The sequence below is a fragment of the Falco peregrinus genome, chromosome 5 (assembly GCF_023634155.1).
Source record: "Falco peregrinus isolate bFalPer1 chromosome 5, bFalPer1.pri, whole genome shotgun sequence".
NCBI lineage: Eukaryota > Metazoa > Chordata > Aves > Falconiformes > Falconidae > Falco > Falco peregrinus.
The window spans coordinates 89886089-89908860 of NC_073725.1; the positions used below are offsets into that span (position 1 = coordinate 89886089).

Below are 22772 nucleotides of genomic sequence, written 5' to 3' on the forward strand. Positions count from 1 at the left end.
AGTCACTGGGTAAATATTTATACCTAGGCTGTCCTTATCGCCAGCCACTGGAGCGTGCAGGAGCCGGGGTTGCTGTCCCCACGCTGCGCTGGCTGCAGGAGCTGGCTGCGGTTCGCAGGGAGCTGCGCTGACCCTGCCAGTGCCGGTGTGGACCTGCCTCATGCCGTGGCTCAGGACCGGCTGGGAACCCAACACCGTGCAGTATGAGCCCCTAAACCAGCTTTCCTTTCCCTCCTCGGAGCTGGCAGCCCCCCCAGGCTGGCTACAGCAACCTGCAGCCAGCCTGCCTGCTGCTGCCTGCTATGCCCGCTGCTGCCCACCGTGCCTGCTGCTGCCTGCCCCTTCCCGGTGAGCTGGGAACTGACCCCGTGGCCAGGCAGGACTCTTCATCGGCAGCAGCGCTGCCCGCGTGCCCTGGTGAGATGCCTGGGGCACCTGGCATTCCCCCCCTTTCTGGAACATTCCCAACACCCCATGCTCTCGGAGCTGCTGCAGGAATCACTGTTCCTGCAGGGATGTGAGGAGCATCAATCCTCAGTCAGTACTGAAGTGGTTTTGACAGGCACTTTCGCGCTGTGCGCGGCACCCACCGCAAACTGTTGGCAGCAGTTTCACGTGGCAGCTGACAGCCCCACGGGCCCTGGAACCGCCGGCACAGCTGCCTGCATGTGGCAAGTGTCAGCCCTGCACACCCAGAGCCCTGGCTGCAGAAGAGTCACCCTAATTGGACCAGCCCGCTAATTAGCTGTCAGGTAATGAATTATGCAGTGATGCCTGGACTTCAGTGCAGTATCGATACTGTCAGCTCCTCTCATTTCTACATGCTCCTGTTCGCTGGAGCGCTGAGCTGAGCTTGTAGACGAACTTGGAAAACTTTCAAAGCAAATTAAACGTGTTAATCAGTTGTGTGCAGTGGCAAGTCACCGGGAGAACGGGCAGGCAGGCGAGCACCAGCAGCTCAGCTGGCAGCCTCAGGGACAGATGTCAGCTCCTCCTTTGCACGGCTTGTCACCTGCCTTGTGCTGCGGGCAGGCAGGGGATGGCTGTGGGGACCCAGTGCTCATGGGCAGCTGCCTGTCCCCATCGAGTGCCCTTGGGCAGGAGCGCAGGGCTGGGAGGGAGGAAAGCAGGTTCGGGGGTCAGAGGCTGGTGGTTTCTGGGAGCTCGGTGGAGATGCCCTTGCTGGGAGAGGCTGGGGGGTTCCCACCGGGGAATGGGAGGACTGGAGCAGGGTGCAGCTCCAGAGCCTGTGTGTGGGACCTGTGCTGTGGAGTGATGCCTGCAGGCCCTGGGGAGGGATGCTTGCGGGCTCCGGGGTCGCTGTGGGCGCAGAGCTGGCACCCCAGGCAGCACACCTTTTGTGTCTGTGCTGCCCAGGCGGGTGGGTGCCAGCACCACCAGGTGACGTTGCGGCTGTACCCGTCCTGGGCAGCAGTGGCAGAGCCTGGGGGTTCAGACAACAGCGTGTTTCTGTCCCTTGCTGCAGCCTGATAAAGTAATAGGAGGAAACCTGACCTACTTGAATGTATCAGCATCCCAGCTCTAACTGAGCATTAATCATTTCCAAGGGGTTAGAGGTTTCTGTTAATGATCATATTTATTTGCTGCCCAGCTCCATGTTGGGTGGAGGGAGAGGGTGTGTTAGAAATGAGTAGCTCCCTGCAGAGGCACAGCTGGGGGGGCAGGGGGGACGTAACAGCCCACATCAGCCGGGGGTCTGGCTGCTGAGCATTATGTGGGGGGGGACAGGACTGCCCCCACCCACCACTCCCAGCTTGCATTCCCCATCCTCGCTGCTGCTGATAAACATGGAGCCAGCAGTGAGAATGAATCATATTAATTAATCAAATTTTCTTGTTGCTTACGGCTCTGTGATCCTGCCTTGGTCTGAGAGATGAATGATGCTCCTTGTGCAACTGGAAATATTTGGGCTTAATTTAACGTGCTGGTCCAGCACCACAGCCTGAGCTTGCTGGTGTGGTGCAAAGCTCACCACCGAGCCAGCTCCTCCTGGCCGGGGCCGATGGGCACTTGCCTGCTAGTAGGGAATAAACGTGGTGCTCCCAGGGCTGTATCTCCTCATCTGGGGACAGAGAAGGTAAATAACTAACAGAGATGCTCAGTCAAAGTTAACATCCCTGCCTGGGGGGTCCCGGGGTGGTCCCACTGGGGAGGGGGCGTTCAGGGCTGTTTTGGGGAGGAGAAGCTGCTGCCAGGTAGGAGCCGATGCTGCGGCTCCTGGGGACATGCCGGTGGTTCTGCTCTCCACCGGGCAGGGCAGAGCACTTGCCTGCGATGTAAATGGGCCCTGGGAAGGTTTCCCTTGACCCAGCACGTCTCAAGAGCTCTTCAGAGTGAACAGGATCAGGGCCCACTTAAGTCGCATTCATTATGTTTAAGTATTTATGAGCTGATAAATATTAAACAGCTGCTCTCTGGGGTTCAAGCCTGAGTGAACCGATCAAAACATGGTGCACGCAACAGCGGTGGCTGTGCCACTGGGGCAGCAGGGCCACGGGATGTGCTGCACCAGGGATGGCTTCTGATAGCCATGTGTGCCCTGCTGCCGATCAGCACATTGACTGGCACCTCTTGGCATAGCCAGCACCCTGTGCCTGTGCTACTGGCTTCACTGGTGGGCATGAATCCTGTGGGTCACCCACCCCATGGCAATGCCAGGCTTGCTTTGTATGGGTGCAGCTGGCACGTACCTCCCCTTCTGCTCTGCTGTGACTGCAGGTGCCATTAGTAAAGCACAGCTGAAGCTGGTGGCATTTACCTGGCAGTGGGACAGGGGTTTGCCCAGAAAGCACCCGTCCCCAGCATTTAACTGTCAGGGAGGTGAGCGCCCTGCCACTGCTGTCCCTGTGCTGTCCAGGAGGGCAATCAGAAATCCCAGGGTCCTGGGCTGTACTGGATGGAGCCTCTCTTCAACTCCTGGTTTCAGGGTCCCACTGCCTCCTGGGTGCTGAGCACGGTCTCTGTATCCCACAGCACCCAGTGGCTGCAGCTCCTCAGGTGCCTGCACCTGCAGGAGGAGCAAGTGTGTGCAGGGTTTGCTTGCCGCATGCGAGCCATGGTGTACAAGCCACAGCAGCTTCCCAGGCGAGCCAAGTGCTCCTGCCAGATGTGTGGGCTGGGGCTTTCCCTGCATGCTCAGCTCCAGTTCTGGCATACTGGTACTGCAGCCCAGCCCTTCCCTGGGGGTGTGCTGGGTCCAGCACATCGAACCTGGCATGCACGTTAGTCAGGTTGGCAACAGGTCCCCTTGTCCTTCTGTCTTTGGACGCTTTCATCAAGGCTTTGCAGTATGCTCTGGCAAGGCTCTCTGTCACCTTTTTCATAGAAATGGTGGCCTTAAATGGGGTACCTTACATCCCAGTAAAAATTACACTGTGGTTGTTACAATTTACATGCTGGCTTATAAAGTTTGCACTTAAAGAAAACATATTCTTCTTGACTTTTACAGCCATTTAATGGTGCGGAAGCTGCTCAGGGCAGCAGCTAGGATAATGCAGGACACATTTTCACAAAGCCAGTTTCCTGTGATTGCACAGCCAATCTCACTCCTGCTCAGAGCTGTACTGAGTGTTTTGTGAGTGGACCTGAATGGTCATGGATGGCAGCATCCAGTGTACACCCCCAACAGCCCGGCTCCTCCAGGGACACAGACGTGGCCCCACACTGGAGCCCTCCTGCTCCCCACAGGCGATGGTGGCAATGCCAGCATGCTGAGTGCCGCTACCCACCCCTGCCTGGCTGGGGAGGCTGTGCCAGAGTCCCCTCCCTGGGCAGCTGGAAACCACCCTCTGGTTTAGGCATTGCCAAACACACCATGGCTGGACCTTGAGCCAGTCCCACGCTTTCACCCAGGGGCTCTCCTCCCTTCCTGACCATGGCCCTGTGCACCTCGGCTGGATCTCACAGCGCTCACAAAGCCAGAGCTCTGAGCAGATTTAGCCGCTGGGAGAGGATTAGTCCAGCTAAGCTGGTCTGCTTGAAATCACACTGTTGCGTGTGGTGGGGCCAGCTGACGTTTTGGGGCTCTTGAGGGGAGGGGGAGCCCAACGATGCATCATGGTGCCCACCAAGAGCCCCTGTGCTCGGCAGCAGTGGCTGGAGCAGGACCCTGCTCAGCAGATGCGCTGCTTGTTTGCAGTGTCTGTCCTGAGCACAAGGGCAGCAGTGCAGCCCTGCCCGCTGGCTCTGCTGCTCCCCCAGAGCCTCTGCCCACCCGGTGGCTACAGGGACCCTGCCCGTGTGGGGGCTGAGGCAGCGTGGCAGGGATGGCGTGTGGCTTGTACGAGCCGGCCAGAGGTGTTTGGGGGGCCCTGGAACCCCAGGCTGGCTCTCTGGACCCCCATGTCCCTTGGGCTGGGGGCATCTTGGTGGGGAGGACTCAGGCTGGTGGAGCTGGGGCAGCTCCCTCTGGCAGCCCCTCTGCTCGGTGTTGGCATCACCAAACCACCACTGCTTGATGTCCTTACCAACCCCCCTGCCCTGCCTCTTGGGAATGCAGATCGTTTACTCCAAGGCTTTTTAAGCCACATTTTATGAGCTCCTAATGTGATAAGCATTTTCAATACAGCCCTTCCCGAGCCCTCATTTGCTTACCCTTTGGAAATCTAATACTTGATTTAAGCACATTTCTGTTCCTTCCATTTGTAAGGACAAATGTAAAGTAATTGTTTGATATTGCAGTGGTTTCCTCAGGCTCCAGCTCTAATTTCCCACTAATACAGTATTGTCAGGGGGATCAATCTAACCCGGCACCTTCTGCCTCCTTGGAATGGATTGGAAATGGCTTTTCTACTGCGAGGCTGGGATTTGTGAGTCTCACTGTGAATGTTTTTCTCCTTTAAAGGAAAAATAATACAAGAAAATATCCCATCTTCCTGTAGATGGCCATTAATCCCCTTCTCTCCCTCTGCCTTCCCACAGCTGGCTCTGGCTACCTTCGCTGCTGGGTCCCCCTGTGGCTGCTGCTGGATGATAGTAGAAGAGATGCAGATAGGGCTCTATTAGATCTCCATTAATTTTCTCCAATTTTTTTTTTCTGTTAGAACTTGCCAGACAGTAATCACTTCCAGTAAGGCCTCTTAAACAGGTCTGTGGTTGTGTTGCATCCCCACATGGCCACCGTGCATCGCTCCAAAGCATCCCCCAGCCCCAGGCAAGGGGACAGAGGGTGCCTGGAGCTGTGGTTCCCCTCAGTCACCTGTGCCCTGGTCCTGCCAAATCGCCTGGGGTCTCCAGCAGCCCCATGGCTGAGCCATCCTCAGGGAAGCCTGCAGTGCACACAGGGAGCACAGGATCACAAAGCAGGAGGAGCAGCCTCATGCCAAACAGAGCCCCCTGATCCTGCCTAGGCATGCTCCCTTTCTTGGGCACCTGTCACAGCGCCTGCACCAGCATGTCCCCAAGGTACATGGAGCCAAGTGGCCGCTCAGGCTGGGCTCAGGCCAGCCCCCCCATGCTGCATCTGCCTTGTGCAGCCCCAGCAGAAAGCACAGTTTTCAGTGAAATGTGTCCATAAACCTGATCCTGTGAGTCACCAGCTCCAGGGGTACCCATGTCCCCCACACCGCACAGTGACACCCTGCCTTCCTGGGTCACAGCCAGCCCAGGAGGACCCCCAGCCCTTTCACGGCTCTCCCCAGGCACTTCACCCACGGCCCCAGTGCCACCGAGGATGAGCCTAAGTGGGGCTGGCCAGGAATCATCCTTGCTGTGCCCAGCTCCATGCTGGCAGTGGGTGGAGGGGGCCTAAGAAAGGGGGTTTGTCCCTGTCCTGCTGTACCCTGGGTTGCTCTGCCACTGAGCTCGTGGGTGCCTCGAGCACCAGCCCCGCTGTGGCACCCACACTGCACCAACAAATGCAGTGGGAGCCTCCAGGCCCATCCAGCTGCTCCTGGGCTGCTCCCTGCCCCAGGGAGAACTCAGCTGCAGAGTGGCACAGAGACTGGTTTGTGCAGGCACCACGGCTGAAGGCTGGGTCTGAGATTTAGATGCTAGTGGTAAATTGGAACCTTTGACAGAAATGCCTGAGATTTACTACAAAAATCAATAGATGATTCAAACAGTCCAGCACTCAGAAAGGCAAATAACACCACTCCAACAAGAGCTGTTATTGCTATTCATGAACAGTGGTGCTCATTACAGAGCCTGATAACAGGCTCGTAAGACGGATTGCTGCAGGATGGGATGGGGCTACGTGTGTGCATCCACAGAGCAGGCACTCCCATGGCAGGCCAGGACCCCATGCTGCCTGGCCGTGCCTGCGTGGTGCTCAGCAACTCATCCCCTTGGCTGAGCCCTGTGGGAGCTGTTTGGGCCCCCGGCTCCCCCAGATGCTCACAAGGTGCTGAGCCGGACCCACAGCAGTGCTGAGCGAGGAACACAGCGGTGCTGAGCCAGGAGCACAGTGATGCTGCACCCACCTCCGTGTGCCTGAGGATGCAGCCCATCAATCTTAGCTGCAGGCAGGATGCTGAGCGGGGAGAATTCCCCATCCCCCTGTGTCCTGGCAGTCAGAGGGTGGCTGGTCCCCAGATCAGCTTGGAGAGGTGCAGGGAGCAGTGCGGTGCTCACAGGAGGGGCAGCGACGGGTTTGATCCCACCAGGGCACCTGCCTGGGGGCTGCCTGGTACTTCAGTGACACAGGTCTTGGCTGGGTTTGGGGACCAGGGCCTGGGCTGGTGCTGAGGGTGGGCACCAGGGACCTTCCCGCAAGAACCAGGGCTGGGGTGCAGTGGGGAGGCATGCGGGGTCTGCGCCAGCTCTGCTCAGGGGAGGTGCAGCAGCTCTCGGCTCCCAGCCAGTACAGTCATGCTGTGGCTGGGCGAGATCATGTAGGAGCTGCCCAGGGCATGTGTGCATCCAGGCATATCCCCAGTGCCTGGCTGCAGGTGCTGTGGGTGCTGCTCTGCTTCATGCAGGTGAGGCAGGGCAGGAGGGGAGGGCATCTGCCAGGGCTGCCTGTACCCTCCTGCAGAGCCTGCCCATGCTTCATCATCTCTGCCTGGGCCAGCTGCAGCCGCCAGGGAGGTAAATCAAAGGACAACCGTGACTAATGCAACGGGAGGTGTGCACAGGCTGGGGGGCCATCTAGCAAAGCATGCAGCACTTGACATTTCAGTATAATTGTGGGCTGCTATAGAACAGCCCATTAAGTTCAACCATAAATTACTGCTGCTTGCGTCTAATGCAGCATCTGCCCCCCATGCCTGGCAAGAGGCAGCATTAACCCTGGGCTGCTCCGGCACTCCTGAGCAGTGCCGTCACCCCTGCGAAGGGCTGTGCCGCAGGTGCCCTCCTCACCATGCTGGCTGGTCCACTGCCCTGCCCGAGCCCCATACCTGCCGCCTCAGCTGACCCACGGCGCAGTGGGGCTTTGCACGGCCCCCAGCAGTGCTGCACGGGCAGCACGGGGCTGCCCAGCCTTGCCCTAAGAAAAGCCCATGCATACGGACCAGTGGTAGCCACTTTTATTTACACAAAGGGATCACATGCTGAACAAAGAAACAGTGCCACTAAAGTACCCGTAACAGCAGGATTCTGTGCTTTATTCACAGGACAAAATATCGGTACAACATTTTTCATAGACTTCTTTTTCAAGCAGATATATCTCACTGTCCTCACGGTTATACACTGCGCTTAAGTGACAAAAGGCAAAGTGGGGCAGCCAGAACAACGCCTGCCCCAGCACCACAGTGGGACAGAGCTCTAACAGGGACAGCCCCATGGCCGCTGCCCGCAGTCAGGGTGTCCAAGAGTGCCTGTTTGCTTTGGGGACATAGAGGAGGGACGTGCTTTGGAGCAGCCTGCACACAGGCTGCAGAACAGGGCCATCACCGTGGCCCTGGGGACCATGTGGCAGTAAAAGCAAATGGGACCCATGGAGCAAGCCACGGCACTGCTGACCTGCTGGGCACTCGTTCCTCGGTGGCTGCAGCAGGACTCTGTGTCTTCCCTCGTCTCAGCTTGCCCTGGAGCATCCCAGCCTCCCGAGGGCCAGGGAAGCCCATCACCTGCTTCTGCTTGTGGATTTTGGGCAGGACAGACTGGCTGGGGGTGCTAGTTCCATCCCCCCTGGGCCCCTCTCATGGAAGACTGCAGCCTCACATCACCGCAGCTCTGCTCCCAGACACTTATTCCCACCTGAAGTCCTGCCCGACTGTTTCATAGAATTTGATATTATAAGGTCTATAAAAGTCCCGAAGCTGCTCGATCACCTCAGGGTCTATCTGCACATGAGTCCTTCCTTTCGACTTGCCCAGGCAGCGAGGCAAGCCACTGGTCTCCGACTTTTTGAGGCAAGGAAAGCCTTTTGTCTTGTTGAAGTAGAAGTGCTTGTCGGTGATAACCCGTTTGATGCCCAGGAAGTCCTGGACTTTGCCCATCTCCCCGGCTGGGTCTGTGATCAGCTTCTCCCCACTGACAAAGTGGATTTGGGAGAGGGGGAAGTACTGGAGCCAGCTTTCCAGGTGCACGGCATACATCCCAATGCGAATGGCATTCCAGGAGGTGTCCACCAGCCCCAGGCTGCGGTTGCGGAAGGACAGCCCCTCGAAGGTGGGGATGTCCGGCTTCTTGGAGAGTGTCTGCGTGTAGTCTGAGATGGCCCGGGTGACTGGGTTCCTCACCACCACGATCAGTTTTGTGTCCCGGGACATGTTGAAGATCCGCCGTGGTGCCTCCTTGGTGACAAAGTAGCTGGGGGTCTTCTCCACCGTGATCTGGCTGTCGAGCGTTCGTGGCATCAGGCTCCTGCAAGTGAAGCAGAAGGTGATGGTGAGGAAGGAGCTGGGGAGGCACCGAGGCTTCACAGCATGGGGCTGGTGGGGTGTCCCCTCCCAGCAGAACAAGGCAGGCACAGCTCCCTCCTGCAGTGCTGCAGAGGGCCCCCGGCCATGGCTGTCCCCTGGGTCCATCCCACCCAGTGCAGAGGATGGGGGCACTGGCAGCCCCGCACGAACAGCAGCAAGCGGAGATGCTTGGCTCCCGGCAGGCAGAACGGAGGGCAAGGGCACAGCCAGGTCGCTGGGGACCCCAGGGCTGCGGGGCAGCTGGGGCCGATCTGTCCCCGTCAGCAATAAAGTCATTATCAATGTAAGGGAAGTGCCGGAGCTCAGTCTGCAGCCGGGAAGGGGCACGGGTCCTGCCCCCCACCCCGGTCGCTGGCACGGGTGCATCACCCAGCAGACAGCCCCCGCTGCAGCCTGCACTCAGCCCTTCATCCCCCATTCCTACACCAGCTGCCATTTGCAAAAGACATTACAGTGGCTCCCTCCAGGATTACTGCCATCACATGGCACATCTCCCTGACTGCATTACTGGGTACCCCGGCTTCTGCGCACCCCGTGACACCAGCACCACAGCGAGTGCCATGCTCTGGGGCAGAGGAGGGTGCCAGCCCAGGAACGTGCCAGCCTCCAGCACCCAGCGGAAGCGCAGCCCCCTCATCCTCCTGCCTTCATCCTGGAGGCAGCCAAGAAATCAGCGCCGCCAGCACACAGCCCTTGTGCCCAGTGATGCACAGGGTGCCAGGGCTGTGTGATACCACCACCATGACAAGCTGTGGGCAGCAGCGGATGAGGCTCCGGGGTGCTGTGCTGCTCCTCCAGTGGGAGCCGGTAGCAAGGGGCTGCCCAGGGATGTGGGGCTCACACCCACAAGGGTATCACCCACCCTGACAGGCTTGATCAGGCCCAAGGGCTCTGAGGCAGGGTCCTGCATACACCCGTCTGTTCCTGGCATGGGGAGCCGGGCTGCAAGGCCAGGGAGGGAGCACCAGACTGGGGGAAAACGTAGCGTCCCTGCAGCCCAGCTTAACACTAATTAAATAATTTGCTCTGACATGCGAACATCCAAATCAAATAAAAACTAATGGGATGGAAAGATTTATAAATTGGTCTTGTATTACTAGAGTAAACTATCAAATCCTTTGCAGCCAGATGCACGGCACTGCAGGTCCTGTGGCTGGAACAGGCTAGGAGTGGGCAGGGAGCTCTTGGCTGGCGTGGGCAGGCAGCGCCAGCAGCCAGGACCAGGCCAGTGCCCCACAGGTCCCAACCGGCACTAGCACCCATGCTGGGGAGCATGCTGCTGCCCCAGCAGCTCTGGGCATGCAGGATCCCTCCTGGCAGCGGTGCCATGGTGAGCTGGGCACCTGCCCTGGGACAGCTGCCCTCCTGCCACACAGCCCTTCAGGGAGAGGCACAGGCTGCAAGGGCACCTTCTATTGCAATTATGTTCATTACTTAGAAGCATCTGTCACTTCTCCCACTTTGCAGCCAACTTGGTGGCTCGCATTCAAAAACTGGCCAATTCAGATTCAGCTGAGCAGCAGAAGGCACGTTGAGAGGCACAGGCAGGTGCTGCCTGAGGACAGTTTTATGAGGAACTGTGAAAAGTGCCCCCAGGAGTGTTTTTTTTAAAAACAGAGCCTGTATGTTTAATGTGAAGCACCCGCACATGCCCAGCACAGAGCTGCATGATGGGTGCCAGAGAGCTCGCAGGCAGCTGGCCACAGGGACCCCAGGGAACACGAGGGGTCTCCTCAAGTCCATCACCTCCCACTGCACCTTTCCAGGGCACAGCAGGGCCCGTCCAAGAGGAAGGGGCGAGCTCAGCAGGCTCACTCCCCTCAGGGACCCAGGGAGGTGACTCGGTGCACTGCCATCGAGTTGCGGTGAGGGGGGCTGGGTGTCACATCCACACCCTGGCAGCCCCCCGGCACCAGTGGCAGCTGTTGGGTGAGCAGGCACACCACCAGCTCAGCTCGTGGGGCTCCTTGTGAGCACCCCATTCCCTCACAGTACACAGCCCCCAGGCAGGGTCTGCCCTGGCCGGGCACCACAGCTTACTGCTGCCAGGGGACCAGAAGGACCTGGGGAGGAGCTGGTGCAGCTCTTGGACAGCCTGAGGAGCTGTGGCTGCCCGTGTAATGCGGCGAGGCCTGGGGACAGAGGCAGTCAGGGAAAGTGAACATCATCAGCCCTGTCTGCAGCGATTCAGCTGGAGAGCGAGGCGCTGCTTCATTCATGGGACAAACCCTGCACAACTGCCACGGCCACGCTGCCATGCTGCAACACGAGTGTTCCTGAGAGCTGCATCCGTCTGGTGACCGAGACTAGACACCTCCAGGGTCCCTGAAACACAACCCACAGCCACCAGCTTTGGGGCTTGCTCTGTAGAGAGAAATCCGATGAAAGACCTAACTGGGAAGAGATACAACAGCAGCCCACAACACTCTGTGGGACAAGGGGACTGTGATGGAAGACCTGGGGCATTGTGAGGAGCGGCAGTACACCCAAGGGCGGTGAGTCCCCAGTGGACCTGGGACACTCCCTGTGAAGGTGACATGGGGACAAGAAGAGACCGTGGTCCAGGGGGACCAGAGGAGCAGCTGGAGGAGACCCGTGGAGCCATGCCCAGAGGTCCACACCAGGCTACTGGGGACGATGGCTGAGGCCAGCCTCACTCCCCCAGGTGCTGGCGCAGGGCTGCAGTCCCCACGCAGCCCCAAAGCTGTCGCCTCACTGTCTCATCGGCGAGGGGACAGAGGCTGCGTGAGGGGACAGGGCTGCCCCGCACCCTCACATTCTCTTGACCAGTTTCCTCATTTGAAGGAGAACAAACTACTTAGCATAAATTAACAGGGATGTTTTACAGAGGTACCTGGGCATGGACATGGCTTAACTGGCCTTTCCCACTGCTCTGCTTCAAAACCTGTAAATCCAGATTACGAATCCCACTGTTTAATGACTGTCAGGAAATGCTAATTTAGCGGCAGTCACCATGGCTGTGTCTCCATATCACAAACAAGTTTCATCATAAATCAGCACGGGACAGCTTTATAAGCGATTCACTATTACAATATATTGGTGGAGAATCATAAAACTGCTGTTTCATTAATGGCTCATCTTCAGGCTTGTTAGGCTTTCATTACGTGAGCTATTAGGTCCATGTATTCAAAAAACGAAATTACAGGTTCTAATCCATTATGAAAAACACAAAATCTCTGCACAGTAAATTACTGAAATGAGACAAGAGGTTGTTTTTTTTTCTTAAATGGACTCCCAGTGTTTGCTGCTCCTGAACAACAGAGACTGCTGAGACAACAAAACACAACCCGAATAGATAAATAAATCACCAGTGAAACCATGCAAGGGGAAGAAATGTCATCCAGGCATTCATCTTTACGTTAACGGTGGGATCCCGAGGGCTGCAAGAGCAGGGAAATGCATTGCAACCTTAATTACAGTTGACTTTAAAATTATATTTTTGGACTTCTGCATTCACGGAGTTATTTGCATACAAATGGCATGTCACATAGTTTTAAAGCCAAGACTTGTGTGTTTAGGTGTGAAGGCTCTCGGTAGCCAGCCTGTGGTGCCACATGGCCAGCGCTCAGGCAGGAGCCATTCCTGCCACTTTGGGGACCTGTCCTGGGTGCCTGTGACTTTCCTAAAGATCCCCAGCTGGCCTTGGCACCGGCTCCTGGCACATGCTGAGTGAGCCGCTGCCAGGAGGTGCCAGAGCTGATGCCAGCACAGTGACGGTGATGTACTGGTGACACCAGTGGGGAAGGATGGCTGGAGCGCTGGTGAGGTGCAGAGAGGAGACACCAAACCTGCCGTTCTTGGGAGAGCTGCTGGGCGCCAAGGGATGGTCAGCAGTCACCTCCTCCTGCACCAGGGACAAGGACAGTGCCGCTGGAAGGGGGGTGTCGTGGCTGAACCTGACGACCACTCTAGATAATGAGTCCCCCCTGATGGTGGAGCTGGGAGGTTGCCTCTGTCACGGGAGGTGGCATTGGTGGTGCAGGAGGGCAGCACAAGGCTGCTTCCCTCACCCCAAGCCCTCCCCTCCATGGCCCCTACAGTTCCCCCACAGCACGACAGCGCTGCCCATGCTGCCATCGCGCCCGTCGCTGTCAGTGAGTGCTCTCCCCATCGACACGGGCAGGCCGGAGGAACGACAAGGCTTTCTCCACCTGGCAGCGGTGCACAAGCCATCTGCACTGTATCCTGGTGATGGGAATGTGCGATGCGGCAGAAATGCAGGAGGTCAGAAACGCTGATGCTGAATGAATACCAGGGCAGCTCTCCACAGACATCATTAGGGAGCAAACTCCACCCTGGCAGCAATGCCGTGGACTGGAGAGCACAGCAGCCTGTCCACCCCTGCAGCCGGCTCCCTCCAACTGCCTGGGAGAGGAAAACCACAAGGAAGGGTGACAAAGATGCCCATTGCCGGCCCAGCCCTGCTGCTCTCTGCAGCGGATGCTGCGCTTCACCCCAGCCTGGGCTCCCTGCCTGGGTGAGAGTTGATGCCTGCTCCACTGCCCACACCCACCCACCACTGCAAGACCAGGGACACGGCCTCAGCTCCAGGATACACAGGATGGGTCCCCTCCAAGGAGGGACAAGGCTAGGCAGGAGGTGTCGGAAGCTGTTCCAGCAGTGACAGTGGGATGCAGCTCAACCCTCCTTCCCCGCAGAGGCCATTCAGCAGCCATAGGGTTTTTACTTCATTTGCTTTCCATTGCTCCTGCCAAGACGGCCAATGCTCCGACCATCAGAGGCATTTAATTACCAGGGGCATCGCAGCTTCCCCTGGGACAGTCCATCGGTCAGGGGCTACAGGCACATGTGCTTGTTGTGCCCCTCCAAACACTCCCCCAGGGCCAGGGGCTTTCACACAGCAGGACCTGCTGGGTGTGCTGGGGGGAGCAGGGGGTGGCCCCAGCACCTGCCAAATCCCCTGCTCAATGCATTACTCTGGCTGGAGAGACAGAATTAATTCCTCTTGAATTACAGATTATTTTCATTACAGTTACTCAATTCTTAAAGCCCTTTAGTGCATTTGATACGGGCATTAATGCTGCCTTCCAACCTGCAGATTTGGAGGCTGTTTGCCCATGTTACTGGAGTGGGGACACACGTGGGGTACATCCAGTCACTGGCACAGCACCAGGAAACCTGCCATCCCCTGTTGTGGTCGAGCCGGCATCCCTGTGCCCCACGACAGCTGGGAGCAGACAGATCCCTGGGTGGCCCCCACGGCCCCACAGCCATGGGGAGGCAGCAGCAGAGAGCCCGGCTGCAGCTGCAGCTGTGCTGGTGCAAAGGCAGCGCCTTGCCCTGAAGGAGTTAACTTTTCACCAGCACCTTTCCTAGACCTGAATTATTAATTTTCTTATAATCTGCCTTCAGGCACCCTGCAGCCCCTACAACACTCCCACATTAAAGAAACATGCGCTCCCTCGCTGGCTGTGCTGCTTTGATGTCGAACATGCGTGAAACACTCTCCCAGGGAGGAATTTGAACAAAAATTCATCAGACGATTGAGATATTGCAGATAAGCGTGCATGGGGAGAATGCCCATCTGATAATCCTGTTTCAGCACTGGCCCCTCCATCCAGCTTGCGGAGCACAGAGCGGAGTGAGGCAGCTCCCAGGTAAATATCTGCCTGTTGCAGCTCACTGTGTGCGAGGACATGGCAGGTGTATCCCAGGCTCTTCTCAGAGGCTAGAGACCGACGTGTGTAATCCTGGGCTCCATCCATTCACCGGCATAAACCCAAACTGTTTAATATGGCAAAAAATCCCAACTGCTGGCTCTTGCGATGAGGGCTGTGTGCCTTCCCTCTTCCAGCTGATGTCACAGGCTCAGCGGCTATACATCGGGATGCTGCCGGTGTGCAGGCGAGGAGTGGGGAGCCACCCAGCTGGCAGCCAGAATCCTCCAGCACAAGCGAGCACCTGCTTGCTGCCCTCCCAGAGGGGCCGCACTGGGTGGTGGGGCAGCAGCGAGGGTCACTGCCCTGCGTGGCCCCGAGGAGCTGGGAGAAGGGTGGGATGCGAGCACGTCTCCAGCTGCAGCTCGACGTGTTGGAGATGAGCACAAAAACTTCCGAGAGTGCAGACTGGCACAGGGATGGTCCTGTGGGATGCTGTGCCCTGACCTGCTGGCAGCCCACCCCTGCCGCAGCCTGCCCCTCAGCTGCAGCTGTACCAGTGGGCTGCCCACCACACTGCCCTGGCAGGAGCTGGGGAAGGCACTGGCAGGATCCCACTGGCAATGCTGGAGAGAGCCTGGCTGCTGCACAAGAGTCAGCACCTGGCCCAGAGCCCCCTGCCCTGTGCCATGCTGCGCCGGGCCACGGGTGCATGCAGCTGACAGCCACCACGGGCTCTCGCCTGGCAGCCCAGCACCGCTGGGCTCAGCAGGACCGGGGATGGCATCAGTAGATGACAGCTCAAGCAAAGCTACTCGGAGGTTTAAGCAAAACTGGGTCAAGCACGCAAGAAACTGAGGTGTGAGGAAGATAACAAGCTCTCTCTGGCAGAGTGACATTGCAGTGGATGTCTAGGACACCGGGACACCCCAGCTGAGAGCTGCGCAGCTGGTGCTTTGCAGTGAAAGGCCACTGCAAGGGGTTCATGGGTCAAACAGCAGTCCCTCAGCACCGCTGCCGCGTCTCCTCCACTCACCCGCTAAGGCTGGCAGCACTACAATAACAGGGCTGGGAGGGGGCTTGCCCGGGAGCAGGGTTCTGGGGATCACACCACATCTACAGAGGGGAAACACCACCCCGAGGGACTGTGGCCCCAGGAGCAGCTGGCCCTGGCCCATGTCCGTGCTGCCATCGCCCTGCAACTGAGGCATCTTCGGATTTAATGATGGATCGACCGCCTTTAATAAATGTTTATGTTCAAAGAATTTACACCAGTGCTCAGACAGCTAATGAGGGACATTTCAATGCATAAAAGCAGTGTGAACACAGTAATTAACTTTGTTGCTGATTCATTTTTAATCATTTAAATGCTCCAGAGATTTGTAGTGTCCTTTAAGTCAACAAAATCTTTTCCAAAGGGCATGCTGCCGATGCCCTTCATGCACATGTGCAACTGTGTTCATGATGATGTGCTAACTCCCATCTTCCTAAATAACCACCCAGCACTGACTGAAGGTCAGACAAAGCCCAAGGCCAGCACCGAGGGGATCACGACTGGGAATGCTGGGAGGCAAGGGCTTCCCAGCACAGTGCTCGCAGGTCGGGGCAGATAGCCCGCCAGTGAGCACACACAGCCCAACCCAGCGTAAGCCCAGCTGCTGCGCGAGGCCCCGTGGCTCATGGAGAAAAGCTGGGGTCTCCCCCTCTTCCATTTTCAAGGCAACTCCTTCCATAGGTGAAACTTTAAAAATTAATATTAATTTAAAAAATCAACTAATATGCCCCAGCCACTGCAGCAATTCCCTAGTTAAAGGCTAGTGTCAGAAATACATTGCCCACCTGGTGATCTTCCAGTGCTCAGGGGTGCAAATGGATGGCACAATGGGCCGGCCCCCAAAAACAAACCACACCAACCCAGTGGCGGGTCCTGGAGACCCCACATCACATGTCAGTGCTGAGAAAAAGCAACTCCAGCCACATCTAACATGCCTGCTGTCAGGGACACGCTTGGGACACGGTCATTGTGTGGAGGATCCAGGGCTGCAGACACCCAAAAGGGTCGGGTGCTGCCAGCCACATCCCTGGGTGGCCAGCTGTGCTGCCAGCTGTGCTTGGGCACCGCCTGCCCCGGGAACCTGCCCTGGTCCCTGCTCCCAGCCTGGCACACACCCCAGCCGTCCCTGGAGCACACACTGCGGGCAGATACCATGGACAGTGCCTGACCCCCACCACAGACACCCAAGGTCAGCAGCGACTGGTGTCCTTCCCTTGCCAGCTTCGTGAAGCATCCGCACCCACGGCCATGCCAGGTTACAAGCTGTATTTTGTGCTACCGAATCGACGGTTAGAACAAATTGCAGCGTTTACAAACAAGGTCATGGAAGAGAGAGCGAAAACATACATCATCAATACTGAAGGCTTGGTACCCTGTGTGGGTTTACCCCCCTGCGTTTCTCCGAGCACCTTGGTGAGGGAAACCCTGCTGGGACCTGAGCCAAGGTCTCTGCAGCACCCAGGCCCACCTGGAGGAGGGCAGGGCAGGACCACTGCCCACAGGCAGACATAGGCAAGGCAGTGACCAAGGAACAGCTGCCTGCAGGGCAGCTTCTCACACAAAAGTCTCTGCCAGAGGTTTCACACCCATTTCTCAGAGCCAGGGCACTCTCTGAAGTCAAGGAAATTTCAAAGCATCCTTGAAGCTTGCTGCCTTCCTCTCTTCTTACTAATTAACTTTAGCAAAATGCACTGTCAGTCAAGCCCACAAAACAGTTCACGTCTTGGGCAAAGCCTAATGGGCTCCCATTTGTGTGCGAGCCAACCTGGCCATTAGCAGAGAGCAATTAGCGAGGCGGAGTGCAGAAGCTGGGTTTGCACGCGCCCTCCTCTCCCTCCCACAGGCACAGGGACATGGAGATGGTGCAGCGATGCTCCCCACCCGGTGGGGTCTGCTCCCCCAGGGCAGTGCCCACCGCTCAGAGACCAGCAGCACTCCGTTTGCTGCTGCAGCCCCAAGACCACCCCAAAACCAAAGGCAGTGTGGGGCAGAGTTCCAGCAGCACGGCTGCCCCCAGGGACCTGTCACACTGGCACATGGGGAAGCTCGGGCTTGGCCAAAGCGCTGTCCGTGGGACAGGATTCAGGCAGGTGGGTTCACACGGGAGCCTGCCGGGCAGGAGCTGGGCTCAGCCTGCAGCCAGGTCTGCCAGGAAAAAACCCTCTCTATGAAAATAATGCTGGAGCACCTGACAGGGTCACTCAGGAATCCCAAAGAGGAAAACTGCACCCTGAGATGCTGTGGAGTCACCATTCAAAAGTTAACTGCAAATTAAACACCACTGTCTTCCCTGTGTTCTGGAAAATATTGAAGGTTATTGGCACACACTACCTGCAGCAGGAAAAAGCTCAATATTGAACATTTAGTCCAGGATTGGTAATGAATCGATATTCCCCAGTAGCTGGCTGTTTGGTTTCAGTTGTCTTAAAACAGATCTTGCTAAAAATATCTTTCCTGTAGTGTATCTGTAGCTAATGAGGTGGATTAGAATGACTGATGGGAACTGGAAACGGCACAGGTGTTTTGGGTCTGGAGTCGGTGAGCAGGCACTCCTGGGTGGTGGTCTTCTGCCGGGGAAAGCAGAGGGGTCTGCCTCTGCCCAGCCTCCCAGAGCAGAGGGAGCCAAGGCTGCCCCGGGTGATGGCAGGAGCTGAGACAGGAGGCACCACAAGAACAGCAGCTGTGAGCAAGCACGACATTTGGAGCCGGCAAGGACAGGCGGATCAGGAGATGTCCCCTCCCGCTGGTTCTGCCACCTCTGCGTCACACCAGCTCCCAGGCAGGGGAAAACGTGGAAAAACAGGAACTGATGTTTTCGGAGCATCAGAGGAGCTTGGCTCTCACGCTGCTCTCAACTGCATTAAAGACCCACTTGGTCCCTCCTCTCGGCTCCCCAACGGGGCACAAAATGGAGCCGGACCGAGCACTCAGCCACCACAGCAGCCAGGGGCTCCTGCAGGTGACGTCTCTGCTCACAACAGGGAAAGCCTTTGCCTTTCCAAGCGGTCTGTGCTCCAGGCTACCTGCAGAGACCCCACTGCCCCACAGTGTTCCCCAAGCACGGCAGCATCACCCCTCCTTGGCTGGCGGCTGGGGACAGCCTCCGGCCAGGCCAGGCCAGCCTGCCCGCTCCGGGGTCCCAGCAGGGCAGCCCTTCCCAGCCAGCCATTCACGGCATCAGCTCTGCCCTTCCCGGGACACCGCCGCCGGCAGGACCCTGCTCTCCTGCTCCCTGGTTGCTTGGCAGAGCGACAGGAGCTCATCACACTGCGGGTTAGACCTGCTACACATTTAATTGCTCCACTTGCAAGGAAGAAAATCAATTCCACGTTTTATACATTAGTAGCCTCTGTCCTTAAGTTTTGGCACATTTGTGAGGTTAAAAAAAAAAAAAGTAGTAAACCCAGGGAAGTGTCATTTAATTGTTTTAGCTGAACTAATTTGGAGGCTTCGCTGCTCCAATGTGATCTCTCCTTCGATCCGGACACAAAGCCAGGCCCTGGGCAGCATGCTGCTCACTCAGCCGCGCTCCCATCGCTGCCCCTGCCTCGCTCGGCAGCTGCCCGCTGCCACTGACACACACTGTCACAGGCTGCATCCCTCCCAGTCACAGTCCCTTCACATGGAGGATCCCAGGCTGAACCACGGCTCAGGGCAGGAGATTGGCTGCTCGGCGCTCACTGCCACAGCCCTCGGTGCTGGAGCGTGTGCGTGGAGGGGGACGTGGCTCCCATCTCCTGGACCAGCACCATGCTGGGTGCCCACAGGTGTCCTTAAGTGGCCCAGGCAGGGTCTGTCCCAGGGCGCAGCCCCTTCCCTCCATTCAGGCTGGTCCCTGTGGCCCCAGCTTTCCTGAAAGGACACCAGCATTTCTGCAGGAGCTGTGCCACAAGGTTTGCTCCTGCACTGCTTGCGAGGCTTCCAGCCCCAGGCTCAAGGCTCCCAGCCCCAGGATCCCCACACCCACCGCATGCATGGGAAGCATGAGAGCTTGCAGGGCCAAGGACTGGGGGGGACGGACCCCAGCTCAGGATTAGGGGGGCTGCTTCCCAGCCAGGCACTGAGCACACACAGCCCCTCTGAGCGAGCGGCTCAGCCAGGACCCACGTCCTGCTCCATTACCCATCCTGCTGCCCTGGATGCCCTTTAGACAAAGCACTGCTGCTCCTGCCCTTACAGCCTGTATTGCAGGGCTGCTCCCAGCTGTTTGCTGTTGGGTGATGCAGGATGGGTGATAGTGTCTGATGTCAGGGGGGAGGCTGGGTGAATGACACAGACCTGCCGAGGAGCAAGAGCAGGTGAAGGACACGGCTGCAGCTACTCTCCAAAGGGCAGGAGGAATGGGGAATGTCTCAGGACAGCCTTAGGAGCGGGAAACAGCCTCAGTGAGTTCCACCTGCGCCTGTCCTGGCTCTCCTGATACAAGTACTGCATCAAAAGAAGCTGAACATTTCCAGCTGCAGGGTCTGCTGTGACCCAAGTACAGCACAGGACAGCAGACCTGCCTGCGGCTGCAGACAGCCCTCCCCATGCAGTGCTCAAGCTGAACCCCATGGGCATGAACCCCAACTACAAGGGCTGGAGCACCAGCCCGGTGCCCAGCAGGCACGTGCTGCTCAGAGCAGCTCTGACCCACTCACAGTCCAAAACCAGCATCCTCACACCAGAGGCATGACTCACACCTGCCCAGCAAGGAGACGAACGAGGACCACAGCAATGCTGGGAGTGAGCACCGTGTCACGGTGCCTCCTGACCTCCTTGGCAGCCAACAAGCACTGCCCTGCTCTGGAACAGGGACATCTCCTCTCAGAAACCACTGCTGACATAGAGGAGCAAATGAGCTTGGTGTGCGGCCCCACAGGCTGCCTCCCATCACGATGTTCTGATGCACTGACAGCTCCAGGTGCCCTTTACCCTGCTGTGAGCTTGTAGGCACCCGGGGCCAGACCGAGCCCTCCTCTGCCTCCTGAGGCTGATGCCCAGCAGAAGCACCGTGGCCCTGCCCGAGAGCAGCCCAGCGCTCCTGCAAGCACTCCACAACAGTGCAGCAAACGACCACGGGTAACCAGTACACTGGGTCGGACAGCACAGGGAGCATGGGTGAGCTGCCTGCAGCTCTATGTGCAGGGCCACGGGCAGCGGGTGAGCCCACGGGCACTGTGACCGGCTCACATGCAGTACTCGCTGCCTCCCCGTGACCACCCCTGAGCTCCTCACAACAGTCTTTACCGAAATTAAAATCCCACTATCTCATGCTGGAGGTGCACTCACTGTTCTCTGCAAATTATTGGAGATCCTAGATAGACCCAGACTTATCAGGGAGGCAGGGTGGTGGAGGGCAGGGGACCTGATGGCTGAGGGGTGCTGAGGCACAGGCAGTGGGGATGCAGGGTGGGCAGCCGTGCCATCCCCTGGGCCACTCATTCACTCCTGTTCTGGAGGCCACTTCACGCAGCGTTAGACAGGACAGGAAACTTGTTACGGTCCCGGGCCCAGAGCCCCTTACGGCAGGGCTGGGGGCAGGCGGCCACACCACAGCACCCGGTGGGCTCCAGCAGCCATGTCCCACGCGAGAGGGGCACGGCTGCCCTGCCCGGAGCCAGCCCGGCCCGGCACTGCGGGAGAAGGGGAGGAGGAGGAGGAGGAGGAGGAACAACTCCCTGAGGGCAGCTGGGCGACAGGCACCACCGGCAACACTAGGCCGCCTGCCCGAGGGATGCACCCGCCGCGGCAGTGGGCACAGACCCGAGACCCGCGTCCGTCATCGGGAGCGGGCAGGGGCAGCGGCCGGGGGTGATCGCGCTCCCGGGGCGGGACGGGACGAGATAGGATGCATGGGGGTGCCCGGCGGGGCCGGGCGGGACGGGATGCGATGCGATGCAGGGGGGTGCCCGGCGGGACAGGGGGCCGGTTCGCAGCACCGCCCTCACCTGTACCACTCCAGCCCACGGTCGTAGTTCCTGTCGAAGAAGTGGGGCTCGGTGCCCAGGGCGCGCACGTCGGGGTGCACCCGGATGAACTCCAGCACGGCGCGGGTGCCGCCCTTCTTGACGCCCACCACGATGGCCTTAGGCAGGCGCTTGGCGCCCGGGCGGGCCGGCCCCGGGGGGCTGCCGGCCGGCGGCGCCGGGGGGTCCCGCGGGCGGCGGGCGGGCACGGCGCTGCCCGGGGGCTCGGCGGGGGGCGGCCGCCCGCACGGCCGCGACTTCTGCAGAAGTTTCTTGGCGGCGGCGGCGCTGCGGGCGGGCGGGCAGCGGGCGCGGGGCGCGGCGGGGCCGCCGCAGCAGCAGAGCAGGCTGTAGCAGAGGTAGGAGCAGGACAGCGACAGCGTGAAGAGGACGAGGACCCTCCGCGCCAGCCGCCGGGACGGAGCCGGAGCCGCAGCCGGGGCCCGCCCGCTCGGCGCCCTATGCGCCATGGCTCCATGGGGCCGCGCCGCCGGGCATGGCGCGGCCCGGCCCGGCGCGCCGCTGCCCCCGGGGCCCCGCGGCGGCGGCGGCCCGGCCCCTGCGCGGCCGCTCCGGCATGTCCCGCGGCTACGCGGCGGTGCGGCCGGGCCGCCCCGGGGGGCTGCGCCCGCTGCCCCGGCCCCTGCGCGACCGCGGCCCCGCCGCCGCCGCCGCGGCTCCCATCCCCGGCTGGGCTGGGCCGGGCCGGGCCGTGCCGTGCCGGGCGCTCGGACGGCGGCGGCTCCGGCTCTCGCCTCCGCGGGAAGTGCCGGGGTAGAGGCGGCTGCGCTGCTATTTAAGGGGCCGCCTGACGTCAGCTCCTCCCGGAGCCCCCGCGATCGCTCGGCGGCCGCAGCCTCCCCCGGGCCGGGCCGGCGGCACTCGCCGCGCACAGCCCTCCCGCCCGGCACGGGGACAGGGACAGGGCTGCCACGGGGCGGGGGCCGGCCCCGCTCCCCCGCCGAGCCCGGCCCCCGCCGTCTCCGCTGTGCCCTGCCCGGGCGCGGCCCCGGTGCCAGCATCCCGCCCAGCCCCGCCCCGGCCGGTCCCCCGGTCCCCGCTGTGCCGGCGGGCAGGGCCGGCGGCTGCCGGTGGGAACCCGCAGCGAGTCCTCAACTACCCGCAGCGGCGGCGCGGGGGGCGGGTGCGCCTCCGGCAGCCCCGGGGCCGGGAAGGCGGACCGGCACCGCGGCGGCTGCGAGCCGCCGCCGACTCGGGAGCCGGGCAGGGTGGGCTCGGAGCCGGGCGGGGGCACAGCCGGCAGCAGGCTGGGGAGCCGCGGCAGCAGGGATCCTCCGCCCCG

General features: G+C 59.5%; 1 protein-coding gene across 1 annotated transcript; it reads right to left on the reverse strand.

Moving 5' to 3' along the window:
* Positions 1 to 7469: 7469 nt before the first annotated feature.
* Positions 7470 to 22431, reverse strand: HS3ST2 (heparan sulfate-glucosamine 3-sulfotransferase 2). The gene is made up of 2 exons (XM_005229152.3): positions 21452 to 22431; positions 7470 to 8769 (listed from the first exon to the last, which is right to left on the reverse strand). Exons 1-2 carry the CDS (start codon positions 21937 to 21939, stop codon positions 8151 to 8153), a joined length of 1107 nt encoding a protein of 368 aa, XP_005229209.2. The 5' UTR covers positions 21940 to 22431; the 3' UTR covers positions 7470 to 8150.
* Between the last annotated feature and the right edge of the window lie 341 nt (positions 22432 to 22772).

Excerpts from the sequence above, each read along its gene's own strand:
- HS3ST2 (XM_005229152.3), bottom strand. The coding sequence starts at position 21,939 with ATGGCGCATAGGGCGCCGAGCGGGCGGGCCCCGGCTGCGGCTCCGGCT. Across the intron at positions 8,770-21,451 it reads CGTGGGCTGGAGTGGTACAG|GAGCCTGATGCCACGAACGC; the intron begins GTGAGGGCGGTG and ends CTTCACTTGCAG.